Genomic DNA, 15,047 nt, shown 5'->3' on the forward strand with positions numbered 1-15,047 from the left:
GAGAGAGACAGGGAGAGAGAGAGAGTAAGAGAGACAACAGCTAGCATATTGATTTGTATCAACCAATACCTCTAAATATATCAACATATATTGACAAAGATTACAAGGGCTAAGATTTGATATGAGTCATGTCGATGGATGATTCATACTATGGCAACCTAATATCTCGAGAAGGATGGTAATCTTAAGAGACTTTAATGCCGTTAACAACAATGTCCACATAACTGGATACTAGACAGATTGATTTTCAAATATTGATGCTAGTATGATATTATTGAGTGTGATTCAAGTCAATTGAAGTATTTTCCATCAATGAAGAACCCTAGATGCAAGTGTTTGATAAACTAGTTTAAGTCATATTGGCATCTAAAAATTTGAATTGTACACACCAAAATTTGAGCTCTCCATGGTTTGATAAACTAGTTTAAGTCATATTGATGTGAGTGTAATTTTTCTTTGAGAACTCGGTGTTATTCATTGTCACTATACCCCTTAGGTGGAGAAGAAAGTATCACCCAACTTAGTTGATATTCGAGGTGCAAATGGATCGAATTAGATCGGATCATAAGTGATCTTGATCTGATCCAATTCTTTGATTAGATCCTGATATTGGATCCAAATCTAATAGAAAATCATATCGAATTGAGTCCATAGATAAAAATTTTGTCCTAATGGATCATTTGGATCGGATCGGATCCATATATAACCCAACTCTAATCCGAAAAATTTAAATCCAGGATTGATTGGTGCAGGTCCGGGTTTATAATCTCAGAACATTGCCGCCACATTTCTTAATCATGTTAATGATCTATAATCCCATCAACTTTCACTAAACTTCATTTTTTTTCTCTCTAAATTTTTTTGTATAATTGAGAGAAGATTCTTTCCTAAATGCCTTCTCTCTCACTTGCTCAACAAGCAAACAAAACTTTTATACAGTTTAACTTAGAAAAAACATGCATTTTATAGATATTATTAATAATCTAAAATAATTAAAAACATATTACCAGATCCTCTGACATTCTAATACTGCATATAGTATATTCATCAAAAAATATATCAATTAGAAGTCATCATGCTTGGATTTACAATTTATATGAGAAGGGAGAGGAGATGGTCGGCATCTTCAAATTGAAAACCAGGATAACACCACATGGTGCATTAACTACAACCAATTACATCCCCACCACTCTTGCAGAAAAAAAAAAAAGGACTCGGTCTGAATCTAATCATATATTTATCTAAAGTATCATGATAAAATGTACAAAGCTATAAATCACAATGAAATCTGTTCAAGTCGGATTGAGTCGAGTTCGAATTCAATAAAATCAGATTTAATCTGAAACGTAGAATAAGTCCAATTTTAGAATCAGCCTCTACCCCGTAGGTCCTTTAATGTGGGCCTGATCAGGTCCCAGTGGGTTGGGTCATGGGTCAATGCGGCCATTTGCAGCCTTATTGGTATGCTCCCATAGTTAACATAATACAACTCTAAAGCTTCTTTTTAATGGGACCACTCTTTTGGATCCTTGTGCATTTTCTTGTGCAACTTTGCTGTATGGAAGATTGGGTATAACCTGGTGTCAGTATAGTTTGATCGAGGGATATCAAAGCTTAGGTTGTGTTTTCTTTACCAACATTTGAACTTTTACCTCTCTCTTTTCTTGCTCGATAAATTTTACTCTTGCTTATGTAGTCTAATTCCATAATACGGAGCCTAATTACAAAACTCAAGTTCATAAAGTCATACAACAAAGTGTTTATATTTGGTAGAACTAGAATAAACGTTAAAAATGGAAACAATAATAAGAAGCAAGAAATGCCATACTATGATTACTTTCCTTCTTTCATATATGTTGTACAAAAGCTTAGAGAAAATAGATGAATAAATCGTAAATGGAATTACTACTAGGTAAATTAACAGGAACGGTGCTTTTAAGACATTATGTAACCATTGGTTGCTTTTGACAGGTAATGGAGGATTTTAATAGAAAACAACATGGTTTGCAATTATGCATTCTAAGACAGTATTGATACCATGCATCAGTATAGTATTAGTATTGGAGATGTTTTGGTAACTTCATTATCGGTAAAATCAAGCATTGCTAGTACACTGCTAAAATCTTGATTGCACTAAAGTGTTAAGTAGGCAAATTATCTAATCACACAAATTGAACATGGTGGGATAAGGAGCTTTGATGGATTTCTAGTAAAATTATGAAGAATTTGGTTAAGACTGAGTACATTAAAGGCACCATAACAATGGCAGCATATGAGAATAAATTACAGAGAACCGACTAAGATGGAAGGAGGATTTGAAGCAGCTCAAAAGTTAAAAAGCAAAGGCTCAAACTCAGAAGGAGATAAGAAGGAAAATAGAGAGTATGGTGCAAGATAATTGAAATCCTATGGTAGGAATCAAGACTTGTCCTAATGATCATGTGCTACCAAAAACCTAAAGTCCAGCTTGATCTTGATCATGCATGCCTACTTAAGTATTTGGAGATAGATAATTGTAGGATAAGCGGACTTTCCTCCCTCTCTCTCTCTCCAGAATTGTGTTCTATATATTTGATTACGAGGGAAATCGAAATGAAAATAAAGGCAAATAGATTATCTAATGCCAGGTCATGTGTATCTTAGCATATTCTGTTATTTAGGTTTATTTTTTAGTTATACAAGATTCAAAACTAAAGAAGAAATGAAAGGAGATGAGCACAATCATCCCTGGTGCAACTGAAACTGTTTTCGCATTGTGCTCTTCTTTCATGACTGCTGCTCAAAAGGTTAAGTTAAAATATCTAAAGGGATTAAAATTTGATGCCATACCTCATCTTCCCCTGCCAAGAAATCAATTGAAACATGGATCGACGGGAAATTTTGCCATTTGCTTCGAGGTTGCAAGAACTTAGGGATATTCTTTGTGATATATCTTTAAATTTTTAAAATTTTCCAAATGTTTCAGTTTTTTTTGGTGACCAAGATTTTTTAATTTTTTTTTTGTATTAGCCATCCTGGTAGATGATGATGATGATTCGAGATCTTGATTTATCTGATGAATATGATAGATAAATATTATCAAAATTTTTCAACATCTCGATCAATATCTTCATATGGAAATGTCAATATGCCAATTGATAGAATGAATTAAAACCATATCTAGATATTAATTTTAATATTTATTAACTAAAATAATATTTAAGAAAGTAAAAAAAGATTATAAAATATCATTTGATATGAATAAATCGTAACAGTCGATATCTCAGATTTTAATTATTTATCTTGATCAAGATGGTAGGTAAATCGCATTAGGAAGCGCCGACATTAACAAATACCCGAGATATATCCCCTCTGTAAATTTTGTATTATATGACACGTATCGGCCCGTCGGAAATCAACTCGCTGTCGCTTCTGGGTTCGGTTGTATCTTTCCCGCGCAAGTATAATTGCCCTTCTTTCGCAACGTCAACCGTTGGATCATTCCATAGACATTTCGAGAGCTGTACAAGTTGATGGGAGAAAGCGCAAACTGCTTTGCGAATCGTGCATTGCAGGATCCAACGGTTGACGTCGCGAAAGATGCAACCCGAACCCGACCCTTCCCACCGATACTGAATACCGTTAAAAAAGAAAGCAGACGGCCTGTCCCTGGTCCCGGTCTTCCAATAATCTCCAAATACCGACACCTTTCTTCTTCCCTCTCTCTAATGTGAACTCCAGGTAGCAGCTTTAGTTCAGATCCAGCTCTCGCTCCCTTCTCCCCCCTTGGAGAAAAGAGAGCTGTCTCTTTCTCTTCTTCGATCCAATGGCGCACTTCGATCCTCTTATCTCCTCTTCCTCTCCTCTTCTTCTCCTCATCCATGGAGTCCTCCTCCTCATCCTCCTCTTCGCTTACGCCGGCGATGCCTCGGTCCACGACTACACGGGGGAGAAGTTCGTGGCCAAAGGCAACGCCTTTGTCCTCCACGGCGGCAGCGAAGGCCTCTACGCCTCCCTCCCCAGCCCCAACGCCTCCGCCGCCGGAAATGGCGTCTCCTTCATCCGGTAATCCCTCGTGCCAGTACCCATCCGTGTTGCATTGCGATCATTTCTTCCAGATCTATCGTCCTTCGAAATCTATCTAGGGTATTTTCGGGGTTGAATTTGGGGACCGAATTGGAGCTGTGCGTGTTGCGATCTGGTGCCAAGTGGGTCCTAGATTTAGATGCAACCGTGCGGGGATCTTTCTGTGCTCCTGTTTGCTTCGTTTCTATGTGAAAGATTGGGACTCTAATCTGATACGGACCGAATGAATTCAGCCCTTAAAACACCAGTTTTCTTCTTGCAATTCCAACTAACCACATCCACGTGAATTTAATGATCGTGTTGCAAATTTTCGGTTGGCGAAGGGATCAAATCTACTATGCCATTCCCAATGGGTTCTCTGGGCCATGGTTAGGTGAAAGATTATGTTTTCCCTGGGGGCTTGAGGTCCTAACCAAAGTTCAAACTTAACATACAATTAAGAGAGCATGTGGGATCCAGTTAACGTTTAAGGAATGAAAGGCATGTTTGGAGCTGGGGCATGTCTAAAAGCTTATATAAAATAGGTTCCGGCTGATTCAGCTGAAATTTTGAAGCAGTAAAACTTTTCAGCTGAAACTAATGCAATCATTGGAAGTTGTCCATCTGATTCCAGGACCAGCTTGGGTCAGGTTTGGTTGAAACCTTTTTAACCTGAATCTAAAATGAGGAAGGCTTCAAATAATATTTTATAGTGCTGTATTTGTGAATACGAATAAAGAAATGATAAACTGTCATAAGCTGCAAGTGCTGATTATTTCAGTGCTCAAAACTTTTAAAATCTGAGAATTTAGATTAGTGTTGTTTTAGATCGAGCATTGTGCGTATCTAATCTCATCATATCCCTCTTAGCCTTAATTTTTCTTTTAATACTTTTATACCCCCATGAATTCAGGTTTGAAAAGATCATTTCAGAAGGTCGGAGAAAGCTGTTGCAGCCAGTAAGGACACTGATTTGGTGAAGGTGCAAGCCATAGTTTTTGAGATTGATGATCGAGGGTCAATTGGTGGGTCAGCCTATGGTGGTCAGAGAGCTATTTGCTGCACTCCTGATCTGGCAAAATTAGGCGTGTGCACTCAAGGTGTGATCATTTACCGCCCCTCGTCCCAGAACCCTGACTGGCCACAAGTGTTTGTTGCTTCTTTCAATGGAAAAGATCCTGTCACGACATTACCGTCTCAAACTATAACCATCACCAGATCTGGGATGTATAACCTCTATTTTATCTACTGTGACCCTGCACTTGATGGTCTGGTTATTGAAGGAAAGACCGTGTGGAAAAATCCAACCGGCTACCTACCAGGAAGGATGGCCCCTCTCATGAATTTTTATGGATTCATGTCTCTTGCTTTTGTGATACTTGGAATTTTTTGGTTCTACCAGTATGCGAGGTTTTGGAAGGAAATCCTTCCACTTCAGAACTGCATAACATTTGTCATTGCATTGGGCATGTTTGAAACGGCGTTATGGTATTTTGAGTATGCAGAGTTCAATAAAGCCGGAGTCCGACCAAAGGGGATGACATTTTGGGCTGTAACATCCGGTACAGTCAAAAGAGCAGTCTCACGCGTTATCATCCTTGTTGTTTCTATGGGGTTTGGTGTTGTCAGGCCTACGCTGGGTGGTCTCACTTCAAAGGTGCTTATGCTTGGGGCAACATTTCTTGTAGCTTCTGAAGTTCTTGAATTGGTAGAGAATGTTGGGGCTGTAAGTGATCATTCTGGAAAGGCAAGATTGTTCCTGGTTCTTCCAGTGGCAGTTTTGGATGCTTTCTTCATTCTTTGGATATTTACTTCTCTCTCCAAAACATTGGACAAACTCCAGGTGTGTACCCACTTGATATTGCCTTACTGGTTTTTTAGTCTTCGAAACACCACCTGTATTTCTTATTGCTTTGCTATTGTTAAGATACCGTTGTTTCTCCTCTGCACCATACTTGTTCAAACTAATTTACATTTTTTTGACATAGAACTTAATTCTCAAAAATTTGAAGGATAATGGCTTCACCACTATTGGTATGTCTTTGATGGGGAACAGGCAAGACGGTTGATGGCTAAGCTAGACATCTATAGGAAATTCACAAATGCATTGGCTGTTGCTGTTATTGTATCTGTTGGTTGGATTGGTTATGAGGTAATATTCGTTTATAATATTTGTCGCACTAATTGTAGGGCAGAATACTGTAGAAATCGATGCACCATATTATACCAAGTGGCAATACGTTATTAACTTGTACATGTGAGTGCAACTGCAAGCTAAGGTGGTGCTAAATCACTTATTGTTTGAAATAAGAGGCTTTCTATATACCATCTTTTGGGGTTCACTCGCAGTTGCGTATCTGGAAACACCCCATATTTTCCAAATCCTACCATGTTATTTTCCTGTTACTTTATAGAGATGTTCATCCCTCCTTTTGAGCTTCTATTCTGGGTGGCATGTTCAGCCATGATGAGCTAGTTGCCTTCTTGCAGCTTTACTTCAAGTCAACTGATGTGTACAACGAGCGTTGGCAAAGTGCTTGGATCATTCCTGCCTTTTGGCAGGTTCTCTCCTTTTCCCTTCTCTGTGTGATCTGTGCTCTCTGGGCACCCTCTTATAACTCAATGAGGTAAAGTCCTGGTACCTAGTGTTCCTACAATTTGGTTTTTCTTGAAACTAAATTTTTTCCTTCTATTCCTTCAAACTAAATTTTTTCCTTCCACTCCATGTTTTTTATGCATTTCACTGAATTAGCTAAGCATTTACATACCTCTCTTTTTTTATATATATAAAAAAAAAAAAAAAAAAAATTGATCAACTGGAAGATTATATGGCACTAGCAATATTCTATTTCTGATAATGATTATTGTCATTGGCTTCTTTTTGTAAGCATCAGGAAAAACCAGATGTTACTTGCACTGATTTCTTAATACATTGTTGCTTGCACATAAGCAAGTCAAGTACTGACACTAATGGCTCGGAATCTCACAAAGCTTTGTTTTCATGTAATTGCTGTGCAAATTTATGGCTCCGCACTCTTGCATGCAGATATGCTTACTCAGATGATGCAAGTGAAGACTTCGACCGTGAGGATACTCTTGCACTAATAAAGCCAGGACCTATGCCTTCTAAGGATGGCCGAGGTTCTTCAGCTTCACCGGATGCCAGGGCTACACTAAACATCAATACTACCACCTTACAGTCACAGAATAGGGACATTGAAGAAGACAAACGAGAGTGAAATATCTACCTGCTTGTGCTGTTTGGGTGCATTCTGTATCAGAAAATTGGATCAGTCTGTACTAATCTCATGAGTCTTCCGAAATGGATGACGAGAGACTATTTTTCACAGGGATAATACATGTACCATTTTCTTCTGTTGAGGAGAAACTAGCATCTGAGGGTGTCGTTTTTAGTTTCTCATTTTGTTGTGGTCCCGGTTCATTGTATTTCTTTCCCATGCCATAAAACTCTGATGTTTAGGCATTAGTTAATACCAGATTTTACGAAGTTGTGACAGATTGTGCGGTTACACTCTCAGTTGTGCGGTTACTTGTAGGATTTTAGATGTTGAATAGAACAAAAATATTGCAAGGGTTTCGGCAGCAGTTGGTTCTCTGATTTTAGGGTTGAGTTGCAAGGCTGCAAGTTCTCATCAGTTGTCCGTCCTACAAGTTAGTTTATCTGTGACCGATACGAAATGCTACATGCTGAAACTTCCTTGTGTTCAAGGAATGTTTGGCTTGTAGTTTGGTATTTTGTTTAGCTAGAAATTACTAGATGTGATATTGTGGATGTGGACGATCAAGCTAGCAAAACTAAAAATTCCATGCAAATATGGATTTAAGCTAATATGTAGTTTCTGAACCAGCCTGAATATCAAATAAACTGGAATAACTAAAACAATTTTTAGAATATAAAACTTTTGTGATGTAAGGTTTGAAGAAAGAACAGGAAATTTTTATAATGCATAACAAAATTCTAGCTCCCAAAGGTTGTGCTCCACGAGATTACTTGATGGTTGAACTTTAGTCGTAAGGGATCATAAGCTGGTTCACCATCATGAGCCAGACTTTCTTGGTGCATCATCTCACCTTTGAGATAAAGGATATTTATTGTATAAACCTAGGTAGGTGGTCATTATATCTATTTACTTTCATCAATTCTATCCATCTAGCGTGATCAAGCTAAATCTAATTGTTCTCAAGAATCTTATGATGGGTAAATATATTTAAACAGAGTGGAAGTATCAACATGTTAAGCAAAGAAGGAATGCTCGCCCGGCCATTTGATTTTGTATGACATGCTTACCCTCGGCATTACTTATTTCATGGCCCCACATGGTTGTGTAAGAAGAACATGGCTTCTGCAGCATGCGATGCACAATCAATTAGCTGTTTGCGTGGCACGACTTTGTTCCTCCTCTTTCTTCAACTTTTTTTCATGTACACCTCCGTAGACGGGGATGGTAAACCGCAGAATGTTAGTTTACCAGAAGGATCTTGTAAGACAATTGATGAAGGCAACTTTTAGAAGAGACTCGAAAGGGAAAACAATATAAAAACTTAAAAAATAGTTTCCTCATATAAAGTTATATGGATTCTAGGTTGACTCATGGATAAACGAGAGCTGAAAGAAATTGCTGCAGGGTTCTAAAATCACACTAGGTTAACTCTGCATTGATGATGCATAAATCGGAGGGGGAAAAAAAAAAAAACAGGAAACTGCTCTAAACCACTTAAATCCAGATTTTATTTACTAGAAATTCTTGATCAAAACTCTTCAATGTGCAGAAGAATATAGTTTATGGAGAAAGTGTCAAGCCACTGTGGCCACTCAATACCCAGTTCTATTAGTTCTATTCTACAGGACAAAAGCCATTTCATCTTGGAATAAACTGTGGCCACAATTTATAGCTCATATAGATTATTGTATCTGACTGATAAAAGTAAGCTCACGGATCCACTCAAAAGTAAAACTTCTCTTCAGACGGGAAGGATGAGGTAGTCGAGGAATGGTTCAGCACTGGGAGCAAGGACCTTCAGCTCAGAATGTGTGGCTAACTCAAAATCCTCAAACTGGAAGGCAGGGGCACAGGTGCAGCCAACCAAAGAATAATGCAGCTCAGAGTCCCTTTTCGGAGCTTTGACAAGAATACTACCATCAGATGCAAAGGACTCAACATCCAAGGTTGGAAATGATCCAAACCACACATTCGGTGGCACAGTGTACTGCGGTCGGTGACCAGCATCTAGATCTGGGCCGAGAACAGTGAACTCGATGTGGCCATCATCATGTAACTCAAATACCTGGTTAATATTGAGATCAGTAAGGCATAAGTACAAGAAAACAGATCAAAATTCTCAGCTTATGTTGTCATCATGCAATCATGTAAGCAGACAGAAGTCGGTTTCCAAACCGTGAGAGGCTCTCCCAGGTAAAAGTGCCAAGTTTCAGCACAAGGTATGCGATGGAAGTGTGACACACTTCCCGTTGGCAGCATGAAGTAGATAGCTGTGCTCACGGGACGATCAATCTTGTCTGAAAAAACTTCCATTAGAAGCTAATATACTCCAAAATCACAAAAGAAAAATACAATCATCAAAGGAAAAAAAAATGCTTTTGCCCAACAACTGAGGACTTACTGTCCTACGCCATTCTTTCCTCATAAAAGTTACATCTGCGGTTGCTGCCAGTCTTTTCAATTCCTAATGTTTTTTTTTTTTTTGGTAAATAAAAAAAAGGAAAAAAAATTCTTAAAAAAGAAAGAAAAGGCAATAAGCCCAAAATGATTTGGCTACTCGGGTGCAACCTGCTTTCACCTTTGAGCAGTAAGACAGCATCAAATTCAGCTAGAAACAGTAATAGGCAATTATTTTGTTAAAAACTTTTACTGAATTTATCTGCGATCGATATGCTATATAATGTGTTGTTAGCATCTGATCTCAAAGAGTCATCACTTTGACTATATGGCAATGTAAGAAACTATCTAACATGAATGTACAAAATGTACTATTTTGTACCCACCAGTGAAAAGCTATTGCATGCCAAAAGCATAGTCACATTATTTTTCGTCTGTTAAGTTCAGGTTTGAGCTTCTAACATTTCACAACCGACCGAGTTAACTCCTGTGTTTTATTAGTGACTATTTGACTTGGAATGATTTGAGATATCTCACATTTCAGTATTTTTTATTGATATCAATAATTTTTCCAACCAACTGAAAATGCTCAGATATTTATAATAAAAACAAAAATATACTCATGTAGGATATGAGAGAGAGACAATCTAGGATAGTTTTCTTGGGCCATAATGAGATTCACAAAAAGGGAGATATTTTTGGAGTCAATTATCTTTAAGAATTTCACTGAATCAGATATATCAATTGTTCTGTTACAGGCCAGTTACAATTCTGCATATGGTTGAGTGCATATTTTTCTGGTAAAGAGTCTTCATGAATATGCATGTGTGCTAACGTCATCTTCTTGTATTATATCCACTGACAAAATATTTTGTCCCTTCATTCCTTCATGCATTGACAATTAGTTACAACCTATTTTATGACTCCCTTAAAAACACCCTAGAAAAGAATTTGACCATGGGAATAGATTTCTGAATGATGTGACAAATGTGACATCAGTCAAACATCATGCAGGGATGCAAGCGGACTGGGCCTTGCCAGGGTTATCCATTTCTTTTGATAGGGCCTTCTCAATGACACAGTCTAAACAATGTAAAATTTTGACCGAAGGTTGGGCCATTTGCATCCTCGTTTCAAGTAGATCCATATGAAGTGGGGAGAAATTATTATCCAAGTGTGCACATAATAGTAAAAAAAATCCCTGAAAGTTTCAAACATACATGATCAGAAGCAGGAGACTTCGTTTCACTAGATGAAAAGGAAGGACTAACTAATTTGCCAGCCTATAACTATAATAACTTGAAAGAGTGTAAAAGTGAGGGAATGGTCTGAGATGTAACTAAGATGATAGAATGATAAATTTGGGAAGACAAGACTACAACACAGGTCATTAAATGAGCTTTGAAGGTGGGGAGAGGTGGTAAGGTGTGGAAGACCTTGATTAGAATAACTTGTAAATTCAAAATTGGTTATGCAGTCAATGGATGTCAAATTGTGATATCATGAGCAACAAGAAAACATCATTGCAAGACATGCATGGGGTATCTTTTTGCAATGTATGTTTGATATGAAGAATGGAGAGCATAACATTTTGCAAGCAAGAGACAACGTTGATTGTCAAAGCAGCTTGAAAGTTGATAGGCCAAAGGGATTTGATGTACTGAAGGTGTCCGGCAAAATGGCTTCACCAGAGCCACTGGAAGTTTCAAAAGTCAGCAGTATTTACCCTTGTTCCTTTGCTAATTTTTATATTAAGTGCAGCAATTGCAGGCTCGGAAGAGGTACTGGAATGTTCGTGGAGGCAAACATTAAACCAATGTTATGGGGAAGCTGAAGCATGTTCGTCATTTTTCATCAACTAATAGATTTGTTTATATAATATTTACTGCAGAAGGAACCAAAGAAAGCCAGAGAAGGAGGTTTGGAGCCAAAAATATGAGAGTGGTGGAATAGTATAGACAAAATGTTATTCTAGTTGTAAGTGGGCATTAAAAAAGAAAAAAAAAATGAATCACAAAATAAAGAAACAAATATGGCTGCAAGCAGGTTGGATCGAGTTAGGGATTTGCAAACCCAAATTCAAAATATATATCAGTCCTCCAATCTATTAGATTGGAAATGAGCATCCATTAGCTGTTTGAAACAAAGTAATTATCTATTAGCTTATGTATCAACATAAATACCAAAAAAATAGCCATAAATAATAGCAGTTGTACATTCTGATAAGCTGAATAAGACCAACACTGTCACATCCCTTCTATAATGGCACACTCAAATGATTAAAGAAAATCTACAAAACCCACCATTTAAAACTATGAAATTATTAGGGAATCTAATTTCGCTGAAAGATCCAGATAAAATGATGAAATGGTCAGAGTCAATATCAAAATATCGAGCTATAGTGGGTCCGCAAGAAAGGCGGGAACCCAACCAATCGCCTCCGTATTGCATGCACGTCGTTCATGCTTGCCGTTGAACTTAAGACTTCTCCTCCATCTATGATCATCCGACAAGAAACATCGATGATCGGTGAAATAAATCTTTCCATGAATACGGTCCAATGTAATATCATCGTTATAAGTTGGACATGCTTTATACCCTTTTGTACACCATCCAGAAATACATCATATGTAGAAAAATTATTAACTATCCAAAGCAATGCCGCATGCATGCGAAAATGCCTCCTACGACATGATCATACATTTCGCACTCTTCTTCCCACAAGTATTGCAACCTTCAATCAACAGTTTAAAAAATGTCTGTCTTTTTCAGGGGCACGAGGATCGGGATCAACAAAACCAACAGATTAAAGGTGATTTCATGCACTTTCAAGACGGTAAATTATAAGAAAACACTATAATGGGCCACATACTATATGTAGTGCTAAGATTACCATATGGATTAAATCCATCTGTTGCCAACCCTAGCCTGACATTTCGTGAATCAGCTGCAACCATGAATGTTCACAATCAAAATATTTCCATGTATCTCCATTTGATGGATGTCTCATGACATCGTCGTCGATGTTGTTTTCCTCTTTATGCCATCGCATGTCACAGGCGGTATGCCTTGACATGAACAATCGATGCAATCGTGATGTAATTAATTGAAAATTACATAAAATCTTACACGGTATTTTCTTTTTCTTTTTATCCTTACCACGACTTTCATTCCATCTACTTGAATGACAAATCGGACATGCTTGTAGATCTTTTTTGTCCTTCCAAAATAGAACACAATCATTTGGACATGCATGTATCTTTTCGCAATGTAGGCCCAAGTCATCGACTCCTAATCGAGTCCTTTCAATAATTTTTTATCTTCATAATGACTTGACGAAAGTAACTCTCCCTTAGGCAGCAGGTCCTTCAAAAATTTGAGCAACCAATTAAATAAATTGTTTGACCACTTACCAAGTATCTTCATATGTAATAATTTTATTATGTGGACAACAAGAGTACTTCTTGCAACCAGGATAAACGTCATTTTGCACATCTCTTAATAGATACTCGAATCTATGTTATAGCATGTTACTGTCCTCCTCAGCTTCTTGTCTTGGGATGGGATGCTGATTTCTGATCCCACTTCCACATTTGCATCAAATCCCATGGTGGATAACGCCCACGCTACCCCTTGTATTTCACAATTCCCGATTGCACGCTATGCACCGTGCATATGCTACAGGATTTGCCCTGGTTCGCTTGCAACTGGTGCATGCAATAATTTCTCCAACCAATCCACGACCTGGAATAAGAAACTCATGGAATTTCTGAGACATTGAACTTACCTAGCAAGAAAGGTAATGGACAAATAATAGGAATGAGAATTTGGCGAATCTGGTTTTGCTATGGAAAAGTCTTTGGATGTCTCTAACTAGAGTCATCATTCAGAGTTAGGTTTCAGATCTCGAAACTGCAATATCTTATATCTAAGACCTTAGGTGAATCAGACACCACATGCACACACATACACACATCAGAGACTAAAAATTACAAGGAACTGAAATAAGAATATGAGGGAACATCTAAATCACTAACAAATGATTTCACCTTTCTCACAAATTCTGAAATCCTGTTCAGAAAAAAAAAAAGATACGGAGCTATAAGTTGAATATAAATCATCGATCTGCCAATATAGCGAATAACTTGCAGCAAGCAAATTAACAGCAAAATCAAAATCCAACAAATTTCAAGATTCACTTGAAGAAGGTCAGATCATATACACAATCAAACATACCAAACCAAAAAACAGTAACCTGCAAGAACAAAGAGAAATTCCCAAAGAGCAGAATCAAATAGAGAAAACCAAAGATTTGGGATTAGCTTACACTGGGGTGGGAGTTGAGACTTGGAGAGGGTGATGGAGGAGTCCCTAAAAGTCTCCGAGTAGAAACCCCCTTCTGGGTGAGGCTTCAGATCCAGCAGAGCTGCCACCTCTGAGGCCTTCTTTGCTGTTGAACCCATCTTCCACCGATCTCCACAAACTGTTCCACAGGGAGAGAGAACTTTATTAGTCGCAGATGTTGAACTGACTCCTCCCGCACTTCCCTTGCTTGACTAATAACGATGACCCGTTGCGAAAGCATATTCTAAATTCTCAGACGCAACAATTTAGAATAAGCCTGACCTTCCATATGCATCCAGCTATTTTCAAAACCTTGACCGACTGGCTCATATTATTAATATAGAGAAAAATATTCTTAAATGGTAGGCTTCCCTGGGCTCATGTTTCTTTTTTTTTTTTTTTTTTTTGGTAAAAGACAACAACTTTGTTACCAATGTATTAGCACTCACAAGATCCCCTGCATCCACAATACATCCAACAAGAAGAAAGCCTGTGACTACATCCAAAAAGCAGAAGAAGTTAATATAGCACAAAGTACATTACAGAGGGTTACTTGATTATAGGGAAAGTGTTAATTGATTAAAGGTGAAACTCTAACCTGCTCCCAAGCCAAGATCAAGACAATACAAATCAACCGCAAAAAATCAGAAGTGCGGTTGAAGCAACGGCACACAAATCAAAGACCATGGTCGATTGTTTGTCGCCAATGCTAGCATGAGAAGCAAGGAATGAGGTATGCCCTAGCCTCCCAATAAATAATGGAAAAGTTGTTGGGGGCCTTATGGTCACGCCCAAAAAAAAGTAGCCACGCCGGGTCGCCCCCCCTCCCAACCCCTTTCTTCTGCCAAAAAAAAAAAATAATGGAAAGGTTGTTGAAGGTGTGGACTGGGGTTGGTGATAAATGCTTTAGAAAAAATATGTTTAATCTATTCTCCATCCACTATTTGCCCCTCTTTATATTATTATATTATCATTGGGTATGAGAGGAGGGGAAAAGAAGAAGAAATGAGAGGAGAGAAA

The 15,047-nt window shown here is 37.9% G+C and overlaps 2 protein-coding genes across 3 annotated transcripts; one reads left to right on the top strand and one right to left on the bottom strand.

The window, feature by feature from the left end:
* The first annotated feature begins 3,661 nt into the window (after nt 1–3,661).
* On the top strand, nt 3,662–7,561 carry LOC105042044 (uncharacterized). Its single transcript, XM_010919150.4, is given in 6 exon segments — nt 3,662–4,044; nt 4,958–4,968; nt 4,971–5,887; nt 6,101–6,196; nt 6,535–6,671; nt 7,091–7,561. Coding segments are annotated over 6 exon segments (1,593 nt in total). The 5' UTR covers nt 3,662–3,805; the 3' UTR covers nt 7,284–7,561.
* Nucleotides 7,562–8,772: 1,211 nt separating this feature from the next.
* On the bottom strand, nt 8,773–14,826 carry LOC105042043 (uncharacterized). 2 transcript variants are annotated; one of them, XM_010919146.4, is made up of 5 exons: nt 14,626–14,826; nt 14,477–14,523; nt 14,011–14,166; nt 9,462–9,583; nt 8,773–9,351 (listed from the first exon to the last, which is right to left on the bottom strand). In XM_010919146.4, the coding sequence occupies exons 2-5, from the start codon at nt 14,499–14,501 to the stop codon at nt 9,028–9,030; spliced, it is 627 nt and encodes a 208-aa protein (XP_010917448.2). In that variant the 5' UTR covers nt 14,502–14,523; nt 14,626–14,826; the 3' UTR covers nt 8,773–9,027. The 2 variants fall into 2 exon arrangements, with proteins under 2 accessions (XP_010917448.2, XP_010917449.2); XM_010919147.4 differs by lacking the exons at nt 14,477–14,523; nt 14,626–14,826 and adding an exon at nt 14,310–14,456.
* Between the last annotated feature and the right edge of the window lie 221 nt (nt 14,827–15,047).

Source organism: Elaeis guineensis, chromosome 3, assembly GCF_000442705.2.
Source record: "Elaeis guineensis isolate ETL-2024a chromosome 3, EG11, whole genome shotgun sequence".
Classification (NCBI taxonomy): domain Eukaryota; kingdom Viridiplantae; phylum Streptophyta; class Magnoliopsida; order Arecales; family Arecaceae; genus Elaeis; species Elaeis guineensis.